At 44.5% G+C, this 21,393-nt stretch overlaps 1 protein-coding gene across 1 annotated transcript in view; it reads left to right on the forward strand.

Moving 5' to 3' along the window:
• Nucleotides 1-21,393, forward strand: part of si (sucrase-isomaltase) — a 65,796-nt gene that overhangs the window by 16,038 nt on the left and 28,365 nt on the right. The window contains 18 exon segments of the mRNA XM_084467352.1: nucleotides 358-471; nucleotides 659-743; nucleotides 1,647-1,764; nucleotides 4,218-4,389; nucleotides 6,122-6,238; nucleotides 8,736-8,890; nucleotides 9,419-9,503; nucleotides 12,714-12,770; nucleotides 14,984-15,108; nucleotides 15,501-15,589; nucleotides 16,635-16,684; nucleotides 17,947-18,094; nucleotides 18,097-18,119; nucleotides 20,021-20,086; nucleotides 20,088-20,162; nucleotides 20,164-20,172; nucleotides 20,693-20,899; nucleotides 21,128-21,283. Coding sequence (XP_084323478.1) covers nucleotides 358-471; nucleotides 659-743; nucleotides 1,647-1,764; nucleotides 4,218-4,389; nucleotides 6,122-6,238; nucleotides 8,736-8,890; nucleotides 9,419-9,503; nucleotides 12,714-12,770; nucleotides 14,984-15,108; nucleotides 15,501-15,589; nucleotides 16,635-16,684; nucleotides 17,947-18,094; nucleotides 18,097-18,119; nucleotides 20,021-20,086; nucleotides 20,088-20,162; nucleotides 20,164-20,172; nucleotides 20,693-20,899; nucleotides 21,128-21,283 — 1,851 coding nt within the window.

A 21,393-nucleotide genomic window follows, 5' to 3' on the forward strand; every position in this document is an offset into this window, starting at 1 on the left:
ACACAGGTGCACGCACACACATTCACACACAAAAAGGCACGCGTGCACGCACACTCATGCATGCATGCACATACACACACACAAACTCACTCACTTTTACATAAAGTTTGGAGGCCGCAAGTCAAATTAGATTTTTTTTTATTTTTTAATCATACCCTGGCCAGGCTGGGACATCGGATCTGTGTCTCACGACTTCAAAGTTCCTTTGTACTGTTGTCTTTAAAGCAACAAAACCAACTGACAATTCAAATGAATACTTGTGTAGAAGCAATGGAAAGATACAAATGCATATAGATCCCCTTTGTTCATTCAAAGACACAGAACGTGAGGAAGGTACAATGGTTGTTTGTGTGGCAGGTCTGGCCAGGAGAAACCGTGTTCCCGGACTACACCAACCCCAACTGTATCGACTGGTGGGTGGATGAGTATGAGCGCTTCTCCCGAGAGGTCAAACACGATGCGCTCTGGATCGTAAGTCACCTGACGTCGCTTCACGGATGGCGTGTCGTTCGATACGTTTGCTTTGGTTGACCTGCGCGTTCAGTAAATATGTAGCTATGACATCAAAGGGATTGCCTGCTATACCCCCTGAATGATAGCACCGATAAACGCTCCGATAGGCTCTCCCTCGATGACCCTTGATGATCTTTATCTGCAGGACATGAATGAGGTGGCAAGCTTCAAGCAGGGATCGAACAAGGGCTGTGCACAGAACAACCTCAACTACCCCCCCTTCACACCGAGTATGTGTCCGCCGACAATACCCAGTGTTTCCTTTGGTGTTGAGGTTGCCTATTGTTTGCCCTTTGTCAACAAAATGGGTATCTAATCCATCTATCCTTTCTAGTCTTAACTTGGCTAGCACAATACAATCCAAATTGTATCACAGAGAGATGTTTTTTAATGCCATCTGGTGTATGTTGTGAAGCATTCATAGCAGTGTGGCAATATATGGAAACTAATTAATTATGAATTAAGTGATTATTAAACAGTTATGGTAAATGCAGGAATTAGTAGCTTTGGCATTATTACCAAATTAGCAATAGTACAATTTACCCCCCCCCCCACACCCCCCCACACCCTCAACACAAAACAGTGGAATTCATACATTGGAAAAGTGTCCTTCTTGTTTTTTACACAAACCATAATAGCCCACAAAATCAGTTCTGGCCCATTGGAGGAGTAATTTCAAATGGTGGGTCCCAAGTGTGGCATTTTTAAAATGGCTGTTCTTCATCCATGTCTTTTATTTTGACGTGTCCCAGACAGGTTGATCATAACTGGGGAAGGCTAAATCCCATGGCTCCCTGTTTTATTGCTCTCCTCTAAAGTCAGTTTCTCTCTCTCTCTCTCTCTCTCTCTCTCTCTCTCTCTCTCTCTCTCTCTCTCTCTCTCTCTCTCTCTCTCTCTCTCTCTCTCTCTCTCTCTCTCTCTCTCTCTCATCTGGTCGATGATCTGACCTTATTATTCCTTACTTCTGTTTTCTTTCATGCCGTGTTATTGTCATCCTCCTCCTCCTCACTCCTCACCCCCATCACTTCATTCCCTCCCTCCACCCCCAACCCTCACCAACTCTCCTCCTCCTCCTTCTCCACCTCCTCCTCCGCCTCCTCCCCCTCCTCTTCCTCCTCCGCCTCCTCCTGCAGATATTCTGGATGGACTGATGTACAGTAAAACGCTCTGCATGGATGCCAAGCAGACCTGGGGGAACCACTACAACGTCCATAGTCTCTATGGTTACTCCATGGTGCTGGCTACTGAGAAGTGGGTACCACTCTTTATTGCTGACTATCGATGAACAAAACACATGATGCCACTGTTTTCCTTTGTGCCAGTAGGGCCTAGCTAGCCCATTTTATTTGTGTAACAACTGCAATATCCTTATAGTCAGATACTCAAACTGTCTCCAACACAACTTAACCAATGTCCATGGCATTGTGTTATGGAGATCATTTGGCAGCCGTGAACACAAAAGCAGGGATGAACTATAGCCCTCCACAGTGATGCAATTCAAAGATTGTGCTTGCCAAGTGGCGATGGTTCCCCACATGGTAAGGGGAGTAATATATTTTAATGAGGCCAGGCGTCCCTCGTGAGAGATTGGATTTTCCATTTTGGCGCAGCGTTGGAGTTTACGAGAGCATGACTTCTACAAATCTTCTATGTAGCCGCAGCATCAACATCCTGTATGGGGAATAAGTCTCTAAGGGAGTAATGGAATTAAGACTGTAATCATAGTATCAAGTTTCATTAACAAAATAGTGCTCATCGTTTAGAGACGGGATGGATGTTGAGGCACCGGTTAGAAGGCAGATACTGCTGTTCTTGCCAGCCCAGCTGCGGAAGTCAACCTGGTGGTGGGAGTGACAGCACAGTGATATGTTGCTTAGGTCTGCCATTAGCAGAATTGCACCTTCACCATTGGCTGTCCTTAGAAACGTCAGATTATGCTGAGTAAACACGTACTTGGTTGTCAATTTTGCTCTTGGTCCTGTTTACTCATTGTTAACCCCAGTGCTGTTGGCCGAAGCCAAAACAAAGCATGCTGCTACACACACTCACAAACAAAAACGCATCCCGCCCTCCCGCACGGCCCATTGGAGCACAGTTGATGTTTCTGCAACAATTGTTGGACAACAACACTACCGTAGTGTCCCTAACTGTGTCTGGCAGTGGGGATTTTCAGTTCAGTGTGTGAATGGCTTAATGTTATCCTCTACTGGGATGTTATTGGACTGGGGTCAAGCTAAGGATAAGGGTACATAAGGGTAATCCCTAGGGATAGGGTTAGTTTAATGTCTCGTCACATTGTCCGTTTGGACGTATAAATGTATTGTTGTGATCACGTTGATGCCCTTTATTACGATTTATATTATTAACATGATTATCATTTGTTACAATTGAAGAAAAATAAAAAAAGAGCAACACTACTAAGCACCAAGGGTTCTATCAATGCAAGGGACAAACTGCAATAACAAATAGGATACATGAAACGGAAGGTTATTGGGTATGTTTGTAAAAAGATGGTTTAAATCTGGTGCTCGATTGATGAGGAATTAGGGGGCTGTTGAGGATAATGCTATTTCACAGCAAGGCACCACAGTGCTGTCCCGTGATCGGGAGTTGACCTTGAGCGCCCAACCATCCCATAATGATAGTGAGGTCCAGTTGAGGATGTCAAAATTAACCTGGAAGGTGAAATGAACACTAATCACTCCATCAAAACAGAGGCTCCCGGCAACGGTTGCTGTGAGGCTTGCCCAAGATGGAGCATATTGCCTGTCAAATGAAAGCGCCATAGACACAAAGGCACGCACAAACACACACACACACACACACACACACACACACACACACACACACAAGCCCTGCAGAGCATGAGTCACAAGCCCTGTGAAGTTAAAATGTGCTTACTACCTCTTTCTGCTTTAACGCTAGCTCATCTTTTGAAGCTATCTCTCTTTCCTCCTGGCATGCCGCTCTCTCTCTTCCGTCGACTAATTAAAATGTGTTATTGGCAGGAGACACATTTTGTAAACATCACCAGGACTTTCTATTGTCCTCAAAATCAATGGCGCTTCGATCCCTTCATCAAATAGAAAAATAAAAAAGGGTGTTCACCTAGATCTGGGTTTGTACCTGTCAGATCTCTCTGTCTCTCTCTCTCTCCTTCTCTCGCGATCACTCTCTCTCTCTCACTCTCTCTCTCTCTCCCAAAGACACTCTCTCTTGGTCTCTCATTCTTTGAACCTCTCCATCCCTCCCTTTGTCTCTCTCACTCTGTGTCTCAGACACAGCCTATTCTTTTCTCTCTCTCTCTTGTCTCTCTTTATCCTGCTTTGGCTGATACTCTCTATCCCTCCTTTTCTCTCCCCCTTTTCTCTCTTCCTCTCTCTGTGATACTCTCTATCTCTCCTTTCTTTTTAAGTCTCGCTCCCACACTCTCTGCCTCTCTTTGACACTTTCCCTCCCTTCCTTCCTCTATATCCCTTTGTCTCTTGCTATTCCTCGTTTCCTCTCTTCTCTCTCACTGATACACAGGCCTATTTCAGCTTTTAATTATTCATTATTTCCATTTTCATGATCAACATCTCTTTCTCTCTTCCTCTCTTCCTCTCTCTCTCCCATCACACATGCAGTTGATTGGTATTTGATTCTCATTAAAATGTCCTCCTCTCTCCTCTCTCCTGCCCTTTTCTTTTCACCCTGCCCCACAGAGCTCTGGAGCGCGTCTTCGGTAACAACCGGACCCTGATGCTGACCCGCTCCTCCTTCCCGGGCGTGGGGAAGTATTCGGGTCACTGGCTTGGGGACAACGCGGCCAACTGGAACGACATAAAATGGGCCATCCCGGGCATGCTGGAGTTTGGCCTGTTTGGGGTTCCCTACGTAAGTAGCAGTACACACTCAGAGAATACAGACACTATTACATGACACTTTTGCTGGCATGCAATAACCATTGTTATTTATACAACAATGATCTGGAATGATAGTGGTTTATACTGCGCTGAACGTGGAGTTAGTCCAGTGTGTTTGGAAGTTGGTCTTTTGTTATTGGAAACCTCCCCTCTTAGCAGTTATAGGAGCAATAGTAGTAACCCAAGGAGAATACCAACTAGGACTGGCGTTCATACCAGGCCTTTACCAATAAACCTTTTTCCTTTATATAATAGCTTATGTGAAAACACTGTGTGAATGTCTAGACTATATTCATATTAGAAGTGAGTTTCATGTGCTTGCTCGGCTCACCAACTAATATAAGCTAATTGAAAAGATAAAGGAATTAGAAGGAATTTATCTAAACTAACATCTTTAACACCTCATCTTGAGATAACATGCAATGTGTCCGTTGTAGCGATATGAAATCCATTTTAGATTGGTATGATATGACAAGGTGTAAATTGGCCTTCATATTTACACGTTGACGTCTAGAAGTGCAGAAAACATCTCTGCACAAGCCTAGTTGAGTAGCCTAGGATACATTCTGTGTATCCTAGTTGGATACACAGAATGGATGGGTTTGTTCACCCTCAAGGAAAGGGGTCTGTACATTAAATGCATACAGCAGTTAGAGCGCAACTGGGGGTAGGTGCCAGAGACACATCCACTATATACACACACACACACACACACACACACACACATACACACATACACACACACACACACACACACACACACAGGGAAACACACATACATTAATTTGAGCTGTGCTCACTGGGTGATTTCGCCAACCTTTATCCTGGTGGGTCTGTGTCAAATTCATCCAATTATTTAGAAAGTGCACACACACAATCATATGCAGGCACACACACACACACACACACACACACACACACACACGCACAAACACACACACACATAGACACACTCATGAACACACACTCACTCACCCACACACACACGCTCATGCACACAGGAGAGCAAAGGAAATAGGGTTTGGATCAATTCCCTTCCATTGAGAGCGTTGTAAAATATGTCTGTCAGTAAACAATAACGACCCGACTCTCTCTGGTCACCAAGTGAAGCTTCTTTCTTAGGCTTCATTGTTCTATTATGGAAACAAAGAACACTGTCCACATATTCCGCTAATAAAGCTTGACTGAATTGAACTGAAAAGAGGAACAGCGTGTGCCAAAAAATCCATTATGTCAATTAGACTTTCCTAAATCATTTGCGGTGACACAAGACGTGCCTCTGTTATTTTTGATTGATTATCTTTGTCATTAAATGACAAAGATAAGATTTTTCCTCTTTTTCTTCAAAAAAGAAAACATAACAAAGACAAGAAATATCCATTCAGTTGTATACTTATGGAGAGACCATAGGAATAGGTGTGTTGAATGTGACAAAAATATATGTCTGTCCCAAATAAAAAGAGGAAAACACAGCAAAAAGCATCACAATACCGCAGGTTCTGTGTAAATGTCAATGCAGCATCCATCTTAAATCCCCATGTGTCCCTCTATGTGTGTGCGTATACGTGTATGTGTGTGCGTGTGATTGTGTGTGTATGTGTGTGTATTTCCGGATGCGTGTGTGTGTGTATGTGTGTGTGTGTGTGTGTGCGCCAAACTAAATCATATTTGTATGTGATTTTCTCATGTTGTTGTTCCCATAGATCGGCGCTGACATATGCGGCTTCTTCGACAACTCCACCGAGGATCTGTGCCGCCGCTGGATGCAGGTCGGGGCCTTCTACCCCTTCAGCCGCAACCACAACGCTCAGGGCTACAAGGTCAGGATCCCCCCCCCCCCCAGCCCCGTACACCACAATACAACCAGCACATCTACACACATCACATACACAGGAGTGACACAACAACAACAACAACAACAACAACAACACACTGCAGGGTCTGTTGCTCGCATCCGTCCGACCAGGGACTGAGCATATAATCAACAAACGAGGAACGCACAAATGTACCTGCCAGGGTTTCTTGCCAAAGGGCCGTCACACATGCTGACACGTTTTGCAGGGAAAGTCATCACAGCCTCCCGCTATTAGAGTCGGAGGGCGGGAATAGAAAACAGCAACACGAAAGCTTGTTGTTGTTGTCAAATCGCTAGTGAGACGTTGTGTGTAATTTTGGTTGACGTTCTGGATCACAGCCAACAGAAAACCTGAGGGTTTTTCACAGAGTGATTTCTTTCCATGTTTTCTGAAACACAAAGCCAGGTCTCAATGGGTCCCTCCAATGTCATCAACATAATCACAGTTGTGGATGGTTTTATTGATAATTTCATTATTAAACAGTAAAAAGCATTTGTGAGTTTGATATTCATCTTAACTACAGAACTGGGTTAAACATAATATTGAACCAATGTGTTTTGGGTCATAGATAAAATTATCTTTTTTTGTGTTTGCTTCACCTTATAGGTCTTTATTTTGTTCTATGCCTAACTCTGGATGTAGTCATGACAAACTTGGAGATGGAAATCTGTTGTGGAGCAGTGAGCAGTGTGAGAATGGACGCTTGCACCATTATCAACGCATGACATTTCCCTGCTTCAAAAATAGCATAGTGTGTCAGAGACAAAGTGTGTGGAAAAGTTTGAGAGACAGAGAAAAACAGAGAGAGAGAGAGAGAGAGAGAGAGAGAGAGAGAGAGAGAGAGAGAGAGAGAGAGAGAGAAAGAGAGAGAGCGGGAGAGCGGGACAGAGAGAGAGAGAGACAAAGAGAGACCGGGAGAGGGAGGGAGAGAAAGAGAGAGAGACAGAGGAAGATGGTGATAATACTCGGCTTCTATTAGCTTGAGGACAGAGCCAGGGACAGGGAGATGATGATGATGAATTTGAAGTACGATTTCCAGTAAATGAGACAGCTAATGTGTGACCTTTGCTTTGCCCTAATCACTACTCTCATCAGAAGGTCAGGGAGGCCACAGTCCAAACACACACACACACACACACACACACACACACACACACACACACACACACACACACACACACACACACACACACACACACACACACACACACACACACACACACACACACACACACACACACAGGCGGTGAGGGTGTCAATGATTAGCCAGAAGAGCAGAGCAAGGTCTTTTTTCAGACACAGACGTCTTGTTTTGCTCTCTGCAAAATAACTTTGTTGCTGTTTCTAAAAAGATCTGTTTGAAATAAGATGCTGTTTTGGTCTTAAAGTTATAATGATGTAACAATAATGATAAAAGTAATGATGATGACAATGATTCTTAGGAATAATGCTAAATTATTAACTATTATTATATGAACTATTATTTTGCTTACTTCAATGTGGTTATCTGTAATCATATATCTATCTTATGTATCATATAAGTTATAAAATACACAGAGTTTTTATTGTGTCTTGAAACCATTTTGAAAATATATATATTTTTACAATATTGTATTGTAATATCAAAATGCCAAAATTGCACAGTAATGTACACATATGTATAATAATATACACACTATTAATCAGTAAAAATCAATGTAGCTGTTACTCAACATCGACATACAGTTACATTTCAATTTGGATAGCACTTTGCCTTTAAATTGTATTACATTACATTACACAGTTATATTTAATCAGTAATTCAATATGTACATTTTCATTCACCTCTCACATTGAGATGTGTCTATTGCCCCATGCCTTCATTGTTACATAGATTGATGAATCCATCTTTAATGCTTCTTTTAATATGTCTTTTATTTATTTTGTCAGACTTGCCATTCAAGACTAAAGAGCTATTTAAGTGCCGTTCTGAATGCCTGCCATGCCTCTCTCTTTCTTTGCCCTGTGATCTTTACCATTCCTTTTTTTCCCTCGTTATGCATCACCTTTTACATCCCCCCCCCCCATTTTGTCTGCCAATCACCACCCTTTTCAACTCGCTCAATACGGGTGCACCGCCCTGCCATCCGTCTATCATTTATTCTACATCAACCCACTATTCCATTCTCCATCGCTCTCTTTGCCCCCATCACCATAATCTTCCCTCTTGCATATTCCATCCCTCTCCATAATCTGTACCTTGCGTCGTTCTTCTTCATTCCCTCGTCCCCCTCTCTCCAATCTTTCTCTCTCCCTCTTAAACCAACTCTGTAATGACTTTACTTTCCTTCCTTGTTATTTAAATTTTTCAATTTTTTCCATCCCTCCATTAAGTCAATCCATCCATCCATCCCTCCCTCCCTCTCACTCCCTCTGTCCCCACCCCCCCACCACCACTCTCTCTCTCTCTCTCCGGCTCCAGCCTCAGGATCCAGCTGTGTTTGGTGCCAACTCGATGCTGGTGCAGAGCTCCAAACACTACCTGACCATCCGCTACACCCTGCTGCCCTACCTGTACACGCTGTTCTACAAGGCCCACACCACGGGGGAAACTGTCGTCAGGCCCATCATGCACGAGTCCGTAGCACGCACACACACACACACACACACACACACACACACACACACACACACACACACACACACACACACACACACACACACACACACACACACTTCTGTCCACACACCATCACGTACACTGTTTTTCAAGGATGGTATCTTAGTTATTCTTCTCATGTTATCATGTTATTTGCATAATGTATTGTTGAATATTGGAGCAACTACAATGAGGACGGACACGTGTATGACATGCACAATATCTGTAGTGGTGAGCAAAGGAAATGGTGCATTCATGCAAATAGGGTGTATTTGCTGTTTGTTGATGCCCTCGATGACCAGCTAGTCTTCCGCGGGTCCAAGACAAAATGACAACAACGCACTCAGTAATTATCCAAACACCAAACAGTCAAGCAATTAGTCTTGTCGTCATCGGTAGTCATGCTCACAAGGGTTTATGCTGTTTTATCAGTCTTGTGCCATGTCAGATTTCTAATGGTGGATGCATGTGATATGGAAAGACCCCTTCTCTACTGTGCTTTACAGGTTCTACTCTGATAGCGCCAGCTGGACAGTGGACCGGCAGTTCCTTTGGGGAAAACATCTGCTCATCACACCTGTGTTGGACCCGGTATGACTACACAGACATATGCATAAAGTCATTCACACACACAGATATTCACACACACACACACACACACACACACACACACACACACACACACACACACACACACACACACACACACACACACACACACACACACACACACACACATGCGCAAGCACGTATGCCTGCATGCACACACATTCGGTTTCAAATCTGCATGCAATTGGGACTTATTGCGAATGCTTCTACACACTGTGCGCAAACACAAACTTACTGACCTCCATAGGGAGAGGCAGGCACGCCCCCCCGCCAACACCCTGAGTTCTCCTCTCTTTCATATCCCCCCGCTTTCTCTGAGCTCTAATGAGAGCGGTGACCTCATTACTGACAGATTAGAACTGTAGATGGAAGGGTGTGTGTGAGTGTGCATGTGTGTGTGTGAGCCTGTCTGTGTGTGTGTGTGCGCGCGTGTGTGTGTGTGTGCATGTGTGTTCGTGCGAGCGTGCAGATTGTGGTCATGTCAAAGTGGCCTGATTAATAAGCAATTTAGCATGGCCTCTCACGAATAACAGAATAGTGGAGAGCGGCTTGTGTTCAAAGTGGGTCCCACAATGTGCCAAGAAGTGCCCTGGCTGACTGTGAAACCAGCCCGACATTAGCGTGTTTGCTGCAATTAGCAGCGATATAACCCACAAAGACATTTCTCTGTGTAGTTTTTCAACAAGTGCCATTTGAGGGCCCTCAGCCAAACTGCACCTAGAGCCGCTTGGCGACGATTGGGCCAACAACACCAGTCCCATGTAGTCTGTGAGTCGACGTGGGTGGTCAGATTACACTCTCTCCCCCTTCGCCTCCCACCCTAAAACCGACACTTTCCAAGGGAAATACAACAATAGATTGAAAGGCTTGTCTTACTCTGCAGTATCTTATGTATTTTTGACACAGATGAAAGTAATTACTCCGCTATAAAGGGTATTGATCGATTCTTGCTTGACAAATTGACTTAAAAAACCAAAGTGCTGGATGTTGAGTGAGTTACTCATCGCAATTAAGACTTTACCTCTGAAAAGTAAGCACTTAAAGACCCCTGCGGAAATGCTCTGCCAACTGTCTTCCTACTGGCTCAACGCTCAATCTTAAATCATTCCTTAGCAACATCTCTCAGATCAGACTCCAGCCTTTAACACCGATCCCTCTGATATGCTTGCAATATCTCTCTCTCTCTCTCTCTCCCTCATACACACACACACACACACACACACACACACACACACACACACACCTGTCTCGATCTGTTTGGATCTCTCTTGTCATCCCCTCCGGCCTTCCTGCAAACGTCCTCTCCCCCCTCTGCACAACTTATCATGCCCTTTTATTTTTTCTCCTGATCTTATCGCCTCATCAAACGCTCCTACAGCTCATCTGCATTCTCCTAATCAGCTGCACTCGGCTCACCCTTGTGATCTCATCCCATTTCATCTCTCCTCCACTCCCTCGCTCACTCCCTGCCACTCTAACGCTATGTGTACACATATCCTTCCTCTCCTCTGTTTTTCTCTCCTACCCTCTCCCTCTCCTCTTTCCAGTCTTTCCTGTCCATCATCTCTCCTCTCCTTCCTTTCCCTGCTCTCGCTTCCTCTGCGTCCTCCTCTCTCCTTCCTTGTCATTCTCATCTTCTCCTACCTTCCTTCCCCACCTCCTTATAATCACATCGCAGTCCTCCCTTGCTCTTTCTCCCGCAGCTCTCCCTCTTTATCTCCTCTCATCCTCGTCCCTCTCCTTTTCTATCTCTACCTCTCTAGCCAGTCTCAATCCTCCCTCTTAAATGCGGCATACATGCCCAATGCGATCACAGCCTCGCCAGTTACACTTTGTTATCCCCATCTGATCAGCCTTCACCTCCCCGGCTCTCGGAGCTGTAAATGAGGATGCAGGCCCCACCCCCCCCTCACCCGTCCCGCTCAATCACCGTTAGCACCAGCGCCTGCTCCTCACTCCACCCAGTCCCTCGCCGTTCATCAGTGGGAGTGAGTGATGGCCTGTGTGAACCAGACGCCAGCCAAAAAAAATAAATAGAAAAAGAGCCGTTAAGGGGTGCATTCATTAACCTATGCTACTGTTAACCCACCAAAGGGGGTCCCATGCAGTGACAGCCAATCATCTACCTGGTGCAGGGCATGAATGACAGGTGAAGGAATGGTCCCAGCAGTGGATGATCTTTGAAATTGATGCAGTTGGTTGCACGGTCGGCGACCCTTTTTTCTATACTTTAGCTTTTGTCTTTAGCCTTTTTTTCGGTCTCCTGTCAACTTTTATGTAGCTATTTATTGTCCATTTTTCCTCCCTGTTCACAATGACTGCATGTGGGACATGAAATTGGACATGTTACCAGAGTGAATTGATGGAGATCAGAGACACAGACAGATAGCGAAGCAGCTGTAGAAGTTTCTAGAGAGATCGAAGGCAGACAATGGCGCCATGGGCACCTTTGATGGACTGCCGCAGTGTACACAGATGACATATGTCACTGTGTGCTGTTTTTGTAGTTCACTTCATGTACTCTCTCTCTCTCTCTCTCTCTCTCTCTCTCTCTCTCTCTCTCTCTCTCTCTCTCTCTCTCTCTCTCTCTCTCTCTCTCTCTCTCTCTGTCTTTCTCATTCTCTCTCTCTGATCTTCCACTGTGTTCATCTCTCTCCCGATGTCCCATACTGTCAAAAGATGCAGAGAAGTGGCAGGGCTATCAAAGACCTGATACTCTACTAGTGAATGCTTGTCTGTGCCCACCACCTTTATGCCTTCAAAGTCTGCCACCCATTGGCCGAAGCTTGATCCAGTTTTTTTGCATCCTGCATCCTTTTGGACGTATTTTAAATGGTTATATTTTAAACTACCAAAACAGTCAAAGGGTATTTAGTCAATCATTTTAAATATTTTTTCTATTTCAAAGTAATCCTTGTTTGATCATCACATACATCAGTCTTTGGGTACTTGTACTAATATTTTTCTCCATATTATTTTGTCCATATTCTGGTGACTATTTGGCAGTTTTAGTTGTGTTAAGTCTGTGTTCTTTCCTCAGACGTCACAATATAACATCTGAAAACACAATACTGAAACCTTTCAGTTTTTCTTGTTCTCATTTAATGGATAAATAACACAATAACTGTAGTTACTGCAATAGCTGGTTTGGGAACTCTTAGCAAATGTCCTTTTTCTATCTGGGTTGTGCAGTGGACGGAGATGGTGAGAGCCTACATCCCAGACGCCTTATGGTACGACTACGACACGGTGAGTTTTGATCAGGATCCCTATCCCTTTCATTTACAACACGCCGTCGTTCACAACGTTGTCTCTCATTGATGCTTCTGAATCAGACTTTTATACATCACGATGAATTGTTTTTCATTGAATTGTATTTAATCAATTTAAAGTGTAGGTTTCAGTACCTATATGCCTATAAATGACCTTATTTGTGCAACATGCGAGGAGCATCACTTGTACTATAACATTTGAAAACAACAATAAGACATTGCACACGCAAACATTCACACATACACACACACACAAACACACACACACAAACACACCCTCTTTCTCACAGGCTAACACGTGGAACATGTATCACACAAATCGCCGCCGCTGCCGTGGGCGTCATTGTCTGAGACGGAGAGACTCAGAGTTAAGATAAGACTTGAGTGAGAGGAAGGACAAAGACGGAGTGAACGAGGGGACGGGACAAAGAAGGACAAGAAGAGAGGAGGGGAACTATCTGAGGGAGATAAAAGAGGTGTTGAGCTCCTGAGGGACCCTACAAGGGAGTGGAGGGGGGGGGGGGGGGGGGGCAACAGCGACGGTTGTTGTTGCGAAAGCGGCCACTGATCTGATGAGTGATTAGATTGGCTGTCTTGCCATGGGCCTTCGTCCCCGGTTGGCCCCCCTGTGATTATCTTCGTTTTTTATTTTTCGTTAGATGGGGAGGAAGAGGCGTGGGCTGTTGGGAATAGGTTGCTGGGGACGGGCAGGAAGAGGGTTTGTTAGTTGGACAGAAAGGAGACAGGAGAAAACAAGTCAGGAAGGAAAACAGACCGGCTGCTCTGCTCTGTGTGTGTTTCATTGTTGTTCTTGTGTTAGAAGGCAGGGAGGCAGCGTGTGATAAATGGCTAGGAGTTGATGACAGAGAAAAATACAGAGAAAATACAACAGGGAAGATCTGGGAGAAAATGGAGGATGGATGAAAACATACATGAAGGGGTGGAGTGTTGGGGCGAGGAGAGGATGGATGAGGAGAGGAAAGGAGTGGAAAGGAGAGGAGAGGAGAGGAGAGGAAAGGAGAAGAGAGGAGAGGAGAGCAGAGGAGTAGAGAGGAGGATGGGAGAGGAGAGAAGAGAAGAGGTGAGGAGAGGAGAGGAGAGGAGAGGAGGATGGGGAGAGGAGAGTAGGACCTCCTTAAAGCTCACAATGAGGTGGAGATAAGATCTGAAATTGCTTATAGACGCTCCAGTAACTCAGGCCCACACACCCTTATACTGTACCAAGCCACACACACACACACACACACACACACACACACACACACACACACACACACACACACACACAAGCACACAAACTCACTCACATGCACAAGCATGCATACACTCACACACAAAATTAGAATGGAAAGAGAAAAGGATGAAAATGGAATTAGAGCACTACTAGAGAGAATAGAGAAGAGACAGAATGATGGAGGGAAGGAAAGGCAAGAGTGTAGAGAAAAAACTGATAGAGGGAAGAGAGCAAGTTTTAAATTGTCTTAGGCCAGCATGAGGATTGAATCCTCTGGGGTTCAGAAATTAACTGTGCTCTTTCTAGGCTCTTAGAGATATGCAAGTAAAGGGAATAGGGACAGGAGAAAAGTGAAATGTTCATGTTTGTCTTAGTTTCTCTCTGTCTCTCTCACACAAAGACACACAAGAGATTATTGATCCTTTCTGTTCTACGGTATAAATAACTGCGTATTAGAGAAAGGGTAGTATGACAATTGACGCTGTCGGTGAGTGCATAATTGCACACTCAAAGATCAATCCATTCGATTTTCTCTCTTTTTTTGCGGGGTTTATAACTCACAATGTTAAGTGTGATTGAAGTCTATCCTCCTGAACAATAACCACTGAACTCAGACCCCAAGGACATAAGACGTTCCTCCTACTAGCTATTTATAACTACTGCTACTATTGATACTCTTCCTACATATATATTACTACTACCACCTATACTGCCAAACTACTTCTACTACTACTATTTCAATACTACTACTAATAAGATAATAATAATCAACAAATCCTCATAATAAAACTATACTACTGCATTAAAACATGTAGTATTAGTAGTACAAACGTTCCAAATTATATTGAAATTACATTTTTCGTCTTCTATTTGACCCATAATAGCATGGCTCCAGGCCCATATCTTTGGGACATTTTAGAGGAAATAAATAACCTTTTTATGTTCTGTCCAATCAGTGGGACCTAGTGAAAGCCAGGAAACAGCATTTCGACATGTTTCTACCAGCGGACAAACTTGGGTTACACATCAGAGGAGGGGCTATACTTCCAACCCAGACACCTGCTGTCACCACCACATACAGGTATAGAAAATCCCCCCCCCATTCACACAAACACACCTACACACACACACACACACACACACACACACACACACACACACACACACAAACACACACACACACACACACACACATATACACACACACACGTATACACAAACACAAACACACGCACACACACACACACACACACACACAGGCAGGCAGGCGCACACACACACACACACACACACACACACACACACACACACACACACACACACACACACACACACACACACACACACACACACACACACACACCTAATAAATGTATGTATGCAAACAGTGTGTGTGTTTTCGCCTATTTATGTATTCATCGGCCGGCGTGTATCTGGGTGTAACAAGCTATTCTTCTGTGTGTGTTCCTCTAGTCGCCGTAACCCCATGGGTATGATTGTTGCTCTTGACGACAACCAGCGTGCAGCAGGGGAGCTATTCTGGGATGATGGAGACTCCAGAGGTATCGCTTTCTTTTACTGTGTTTCATTCATGTCTGTGTGTGTATGTGTGCATGTTTGCGTGTGTGTGTGTGTGTGTGTGTGTGTGTGTGTGTGTGCGTGCGTGTGTGTGTGTGCACCCCGTTTACACCTCTTATTATTGGTGTCGTTTTTGAGCGTTGAATTGAAACGCTTATCTCACAGAGTGCAGACAGCATCACATGAAGGGGCCGCAGTGTTTTCAAACACCGGTGGTCCGCGGGCAGCATCTATTAACCAGAGGGGTCTCGTCACATCAATGCATGACTGCAGGGTAATGTCACGGACACTGTGTGTCTCTGAGACGTGTTTCTCTAGTGAGTGAACACGGAATGGGAGTTGGAGGAGCGGAGAGGGACGGGTACGAAGGAAGTAAAGCAGGAAGAAAGCAAGGAAGGATAGAATGAAAGAAGGAAGGAAGGAAGGGAGGGAGAAAGGAAGGAAGTAAAGATGGAAAGAAGTAAGTAAGGGAGGAAGGAAGTAAAGGACGAAGGAGGTAAAGAAGGAAGGAAGAAAGGAAATATAGAATGAAGGAAGGCAGGGAGGTTGAAAGGAGGGAAGGAAGGATGGACGAAAAGAAGGAAAGTAAGGGAGGAAGGACAAAGGACAAAGGACGAAGGACGATAGGAATAGGGATAGGAGGAAGGAAGTGAAGAAGGAAATTAAGGGAGGAAGGAAGTAAGGAATGAAATATGTAAGGAAGTAAGTAAAGGGAGGAAAGACATGAAAATGGAACGAAGGAATAGAGAAACAACTTAAACATATAAAAGGACCCAGGGAATCAATGAAAGACACAGAATGGAGAGAAGAAAATAACGGACGAATAAATGAAGGAAGAAAACAAGGAAGGTAGAAATGGAGCTAGGGAGAGAGGGAGGAAGGAAGGACTTGGGGAAAATGTTAAAGAACTTGGATAGGAAAAAACATGACACAAGGTGCGAGGGCATAAGGAAGGGGCATGGAGAAGGAAAAAGAAACAGAAACAGAAAAGCTCAACACATTCTTTGATGTCATGCTCTTCTGTTGCAGCAACCGTTGAAAATGGGAACTACATCCACTACAACTTCTCTGTTGATGCTGTGAGTTGTATTTTGTTCAACCTACACACTTTCATGGCAGATTCTAGATCCAGCCCACACATTGCTTGTGAACTTGAATCAAGAGTCTTGAACCACAAGACAATATAGACACCAATCTAGCAACACCATTCCCTCTTACACCAAGAAAGATTGATCCATGTAAAAGCAGTGCAGGGTCACGCACTGTGTTCCTGCTTCATATAAACCTGTGAAATCTCTTCTAAGCTTGGGATGCTTTCCTTTCAGTTTGGTTTTGCTGCAAACGTTGACTTGTTTTCTCTTGTTTTTGGTCTTTATGTTCAATTCTATCTGATTCAAATGTGTTTTAAATGAAAACACTGTATAGAGAATACTAGAGACCTTCACCTTGTATTCATTAGGATGGGCATTTAATAATGCACAATTTAACTATCTGATCGACCCTTTAGTGCATATGTTACTATTCATTATAGTGAGATGATGATGATTGTAAGGATGAGGATGAGGATGATGAAGATGATGCTGATGATGCTGATAATGCTGATGATGAAGATGATCATAATGAGGATGATAATGACATCAAAAAAAGTTAGATGATTGTGACTGTAATAGTAATAATAATAATTATTATTATATTATAATTATAAATATTATATATTTTTATACAAAATATTGTTATTGTCAATATCAATGTCATTGCCATTACTGTTTAGAAAGAGATATAGAGAGCTGCTCTTCATTGATTGTTTCAGTAGAAGGTTTCATTGCAATGCAATTACAGCATATCAAGCTCATGATCAAATAGCTGAAAGGTAATTCCCCAGAATCAATTTGATCCATCTTGCAGAGGAAATCAATTTATTTGAGGTTGTATTCCCTTTTAATTTCAATGACAAAACGTTCTCATCCATCCATCAAGAAATATGAGCTTGTCGTCAGAACTAAAGCACACATCAAGACGCCAACGCTTCAATTTCAATAATATCTTTTCATTAGATCCTCTACTATTTATAGTCTCATTTTGTTTTGGCCCACTGCTTTCGCTGGTAATCCCCTGAGCACAGTTCTACTGGGTTACCAACAGCTACAGTTCTTTTTACCTCCGTCAGATGTGCTTTGTCAGTGCGCTGTAAGTCCATATGAGTATCTGAACATGAGCTATTGTCATTTTGAAGCGAATAACCAATCTTCACCTTTCACCTAAAAACAATAGCAATAATGCGATGCCTCACGCTCTGGATAAACCGCTTGATGAGTGGTGTGCGTGGTGCCGTCCCCTGCAGGGAGTGCTGACCATGCAGGTGACCCACGCCGGCTACAAGGACCCGGGCGGCCTGGTGTTCCAGGACATCAAGGTCCTGGGTGTGCCACAACCCCGCCGCTGGGTAATGGTTACCCACGGGGACAACGTCACCATTCTGAATGAAAACAATACCACTACGACGCCGTCAAGAAGGTGAGCACTGCACGCAGACGCTGCGGCGTTGCGCCTGCTTATTCTCCAAAACCACAAGCGCACATACATATACATATATAAATATCTTTGTTATTTTACCACAGCATTGTTTAAATACTTGATTGTGATTGGTCAATCACTGGACTCTCATCTGCCTTTTCACAGTTCTGAATCAATGCGCTTCAAATCCAACATCAATAACAACAGTCAAATACAACTGTGGATCAGGTGTTCCACTGACAGCGCAAAAACAATTTGCTGAAAGTGAATATTACAATTTCAGCTGATTGAGTCTATAGAAAAGCAGCAACGTTATAGATTTACAAAACAAATGTATAATCATTGTTGGTAACTGTGCATAAACTGTGGCATAAGTAATATGAAAAAGAAAATATTAAAATAATAATTATAATTCAATAATGACACCCCATCATTTGTTCCAATATATGATATATTGACACAGATTTTTTTATGGAACTTTTTGTATATTTATATAGCTAAAAATATAAATAAATCTATACAGATAAATATATATGTCCATGTTATGCAGTCATGATAAATCTGACATTGGTGGGGACTGTAAGCCACTCCATTTGTTTCAATAAGATGCCATGACACTGTACATTTCAAGGTTAACCTCCAAGTTTCAGAAATAGCAGTGTGTGTGTGTGTGTGTGTGTGTGTGTGTGTGTGTGTGTGTGTGTGTGTGTGTGTGTGTGTTGGCGAGACACAGAGAAAGGCAGAGATAGTGGTGAATAACTTAAATTAAGAGCTTTGACCTTACAGCGTTTCCTGGGGAATTATGAACATCCGGCAATAAGGTGTCAGAGCTGTGTCAATTGTGTTTGTTCCGGTGTGTACGTTTGTGTTTCTGTCTATTGTGTGTGTGGGGGTGTGTGGGGGTGTGTTGGTGCGTATGCATGTCTTTGTGCTCGTCTGTGGTTGTGAATGGTTGTATCTGCCCTTCAAGGTCTGTACGGTCCACTGCTCATGTAAGCACTTGTCAATGACGCAGTAATCATTTCCTGTGGGGGGGGGGGGGGGGGGGGGGGGGTGGGGGGGGGGGTGGGGGGGGGGAGCGGGGGGGCTGTTTGTTAAAACCCTTGTCCTGGAGCGACACGTCCATCATTCTCAACGTGTCCCGCTCTCTAAACCAGCCTGGAGACGAGATGTCATTGTCGGTGTCGGTGAAGCCAGCGTGTTACAATAGCTGCACCATGACGTGTCGTGCAAACACGCTCGGCCCGGCCAAATGGGACCGGTCAAGCTGTTCTGTCTGGCTTTACACGTAGCAGGGGGGGAGAGGAGGTGGGGCGCAGGGCGGAGTGGGGCACTAAAAGCCACCGGGAGAATTCTGACCGGCCCAGCCCAGCCCACCACCGGCCCACCACCAGCCCAGTGCATAGCGATCGCGATTGTTGACGGGGGGGGGGTGTCGCGGACGAGCGCTGAAGTAGAATAATGATGTATAACACATAGGCCCGCTTACACACGTCTCGCGGCAGCTCACATTAAATGTGGGCTGGTCCACCTTGGTGGCCGACTGGCCGACCGGGAGAACCTCCCCGATCGTCCCGACGGCAAACTCCTCCCCTGGCGGGGCGCACGTGTTACACTACACTTTAATGCATAGAACTCACTTTAGTGCATCCCCTCACAGGTGCTCTCTGTGATTATCTCATGTCTCTTGCCTTGTTCTACACGGGTGTTTTTGGTTTGGTTCGTGGCACCACATTCACTCTCCGGGTAGTAAGTAGGCTAGTCGGTACAGTTACATTAGTGTCAGTATTAGTATTGTATTGTAATATTGTAGTATTGTATATATTATTATATTGTATTGTTCTATATTGTATTATAATTGTTTATTTGTACTTTGCACACAACACACACACACACGGCAGGTGCTGGTGGTGAGCGGGCTCGACCTGATCCTGGGTGAGACGTACCTGGTGCAGTGGCAAAGGGCGGGGAGCTGAGTACCAGAGGTTTGACTGCTACCCAGAGCAGGGCTCCAATGAGGCCGAGTGCAAGGCTAGAGGCTGCCCTCTGGGAGGTACGGGACACAGCAGAACACACACACACCCCCCCCCACCCCACACACACACACAAATAATCAAATCCTTCAACCCAACGTAGACTCAGAAAAAACACACAACATTAATCTGTCCATCCATACATTCATCCATCTATTCAACAAGTCATTCATCCCACCATCCACCCTGCCATCCAACCAGTAAATAAATCCATTGCAGCATATAACACCTTTACATTAAGGGGCAGCATGCGGCTCAAGAGGTAGAGCGAGTTGGCTGGTAACCGGAGGGTTGCTAGTTGGAGTGTCGAGGTGTCCCTGAGCAAGACACCTATCCCTAATCTTGCCTTGCATGATTGACACCACTGTGTGTGAATGTGTGCATTAAAGGGTGAACGTTCGCAATATTGTTAAGTGCTTTGAGTGGCCACTGGTTAGAAAAGCAGTATAAATGCAGTCCATTTACCATTTACAAAGGACGGCTCATTCTTTTGAGAATGAATGAATGCTCCTAAATACTGTCTTCCCCCGTTCCTTTTAGTCTACCACCCTTTCAAGGCTCCATGGTGGTTTCTATCCTGAGGACTACGGCTACGGCGCTTCCATAATTAATGAGTCAGACTCGGGAATGACCTTTGACATCACAAGAAACGGGAAGTATCGGAGCAGTGGACGTCCAGACTCCCCGGACATTGACCATCTCCGTGTGGAGGTCCGCTATCACAGCGAACACATGCTGCAATTCAAGGTGTGTGTTTTGTATATGGACACCACGTATGTGTGTGTGCGTGCTTGTTTTATCTTCGGGTTCCAGCAGTTGGGGGCACAATATAACCAAATCATATCTTGGCTCCTTGCACACATAAATCTTTATATGTACTTAACTATGTCACAGACAAATGCACAACGCCCCAACTAAGAGTAGGGGCTACTATATCTATTCCTTGGTGTCTCTATGATGTGTGGTCTGTGATAGATCTGGGATCCGTCCAACAAGCGCTACGAGGTCCCTGTGCCTCTCTCCGTCCCCTCCACTCCAGAGACAAGCGAGGCCAAGAGGCTGTACAAGGTCGTCATCTCCAAAGGGCCCTTTGGCATCAAGGTGATCCGGAAAGAGCACGGGAACCACCATGTGAGTGCTGCAGCAGATGTGGGTTTTACGCCGTCCGTGAAGAGAGATGGATTTTTTTTTTTAGAGGGCTTTGGTAAGCATGGATTATGTTTGAGCTCGGAGGAGGGAAG

This window comes from Micromesistius poutassou (assembly GCF_964030765.1).
Source record: "Micromesistius poutassou genome assembly, chromosome: 4".
In the NCBI taxonomy this organism is placed as follows: Eukaryota; Metazoa; Chordata; class Actinopteri; order Gadiformes; family Gadidae; genus Micromesistius; species Micromesistius poutassou.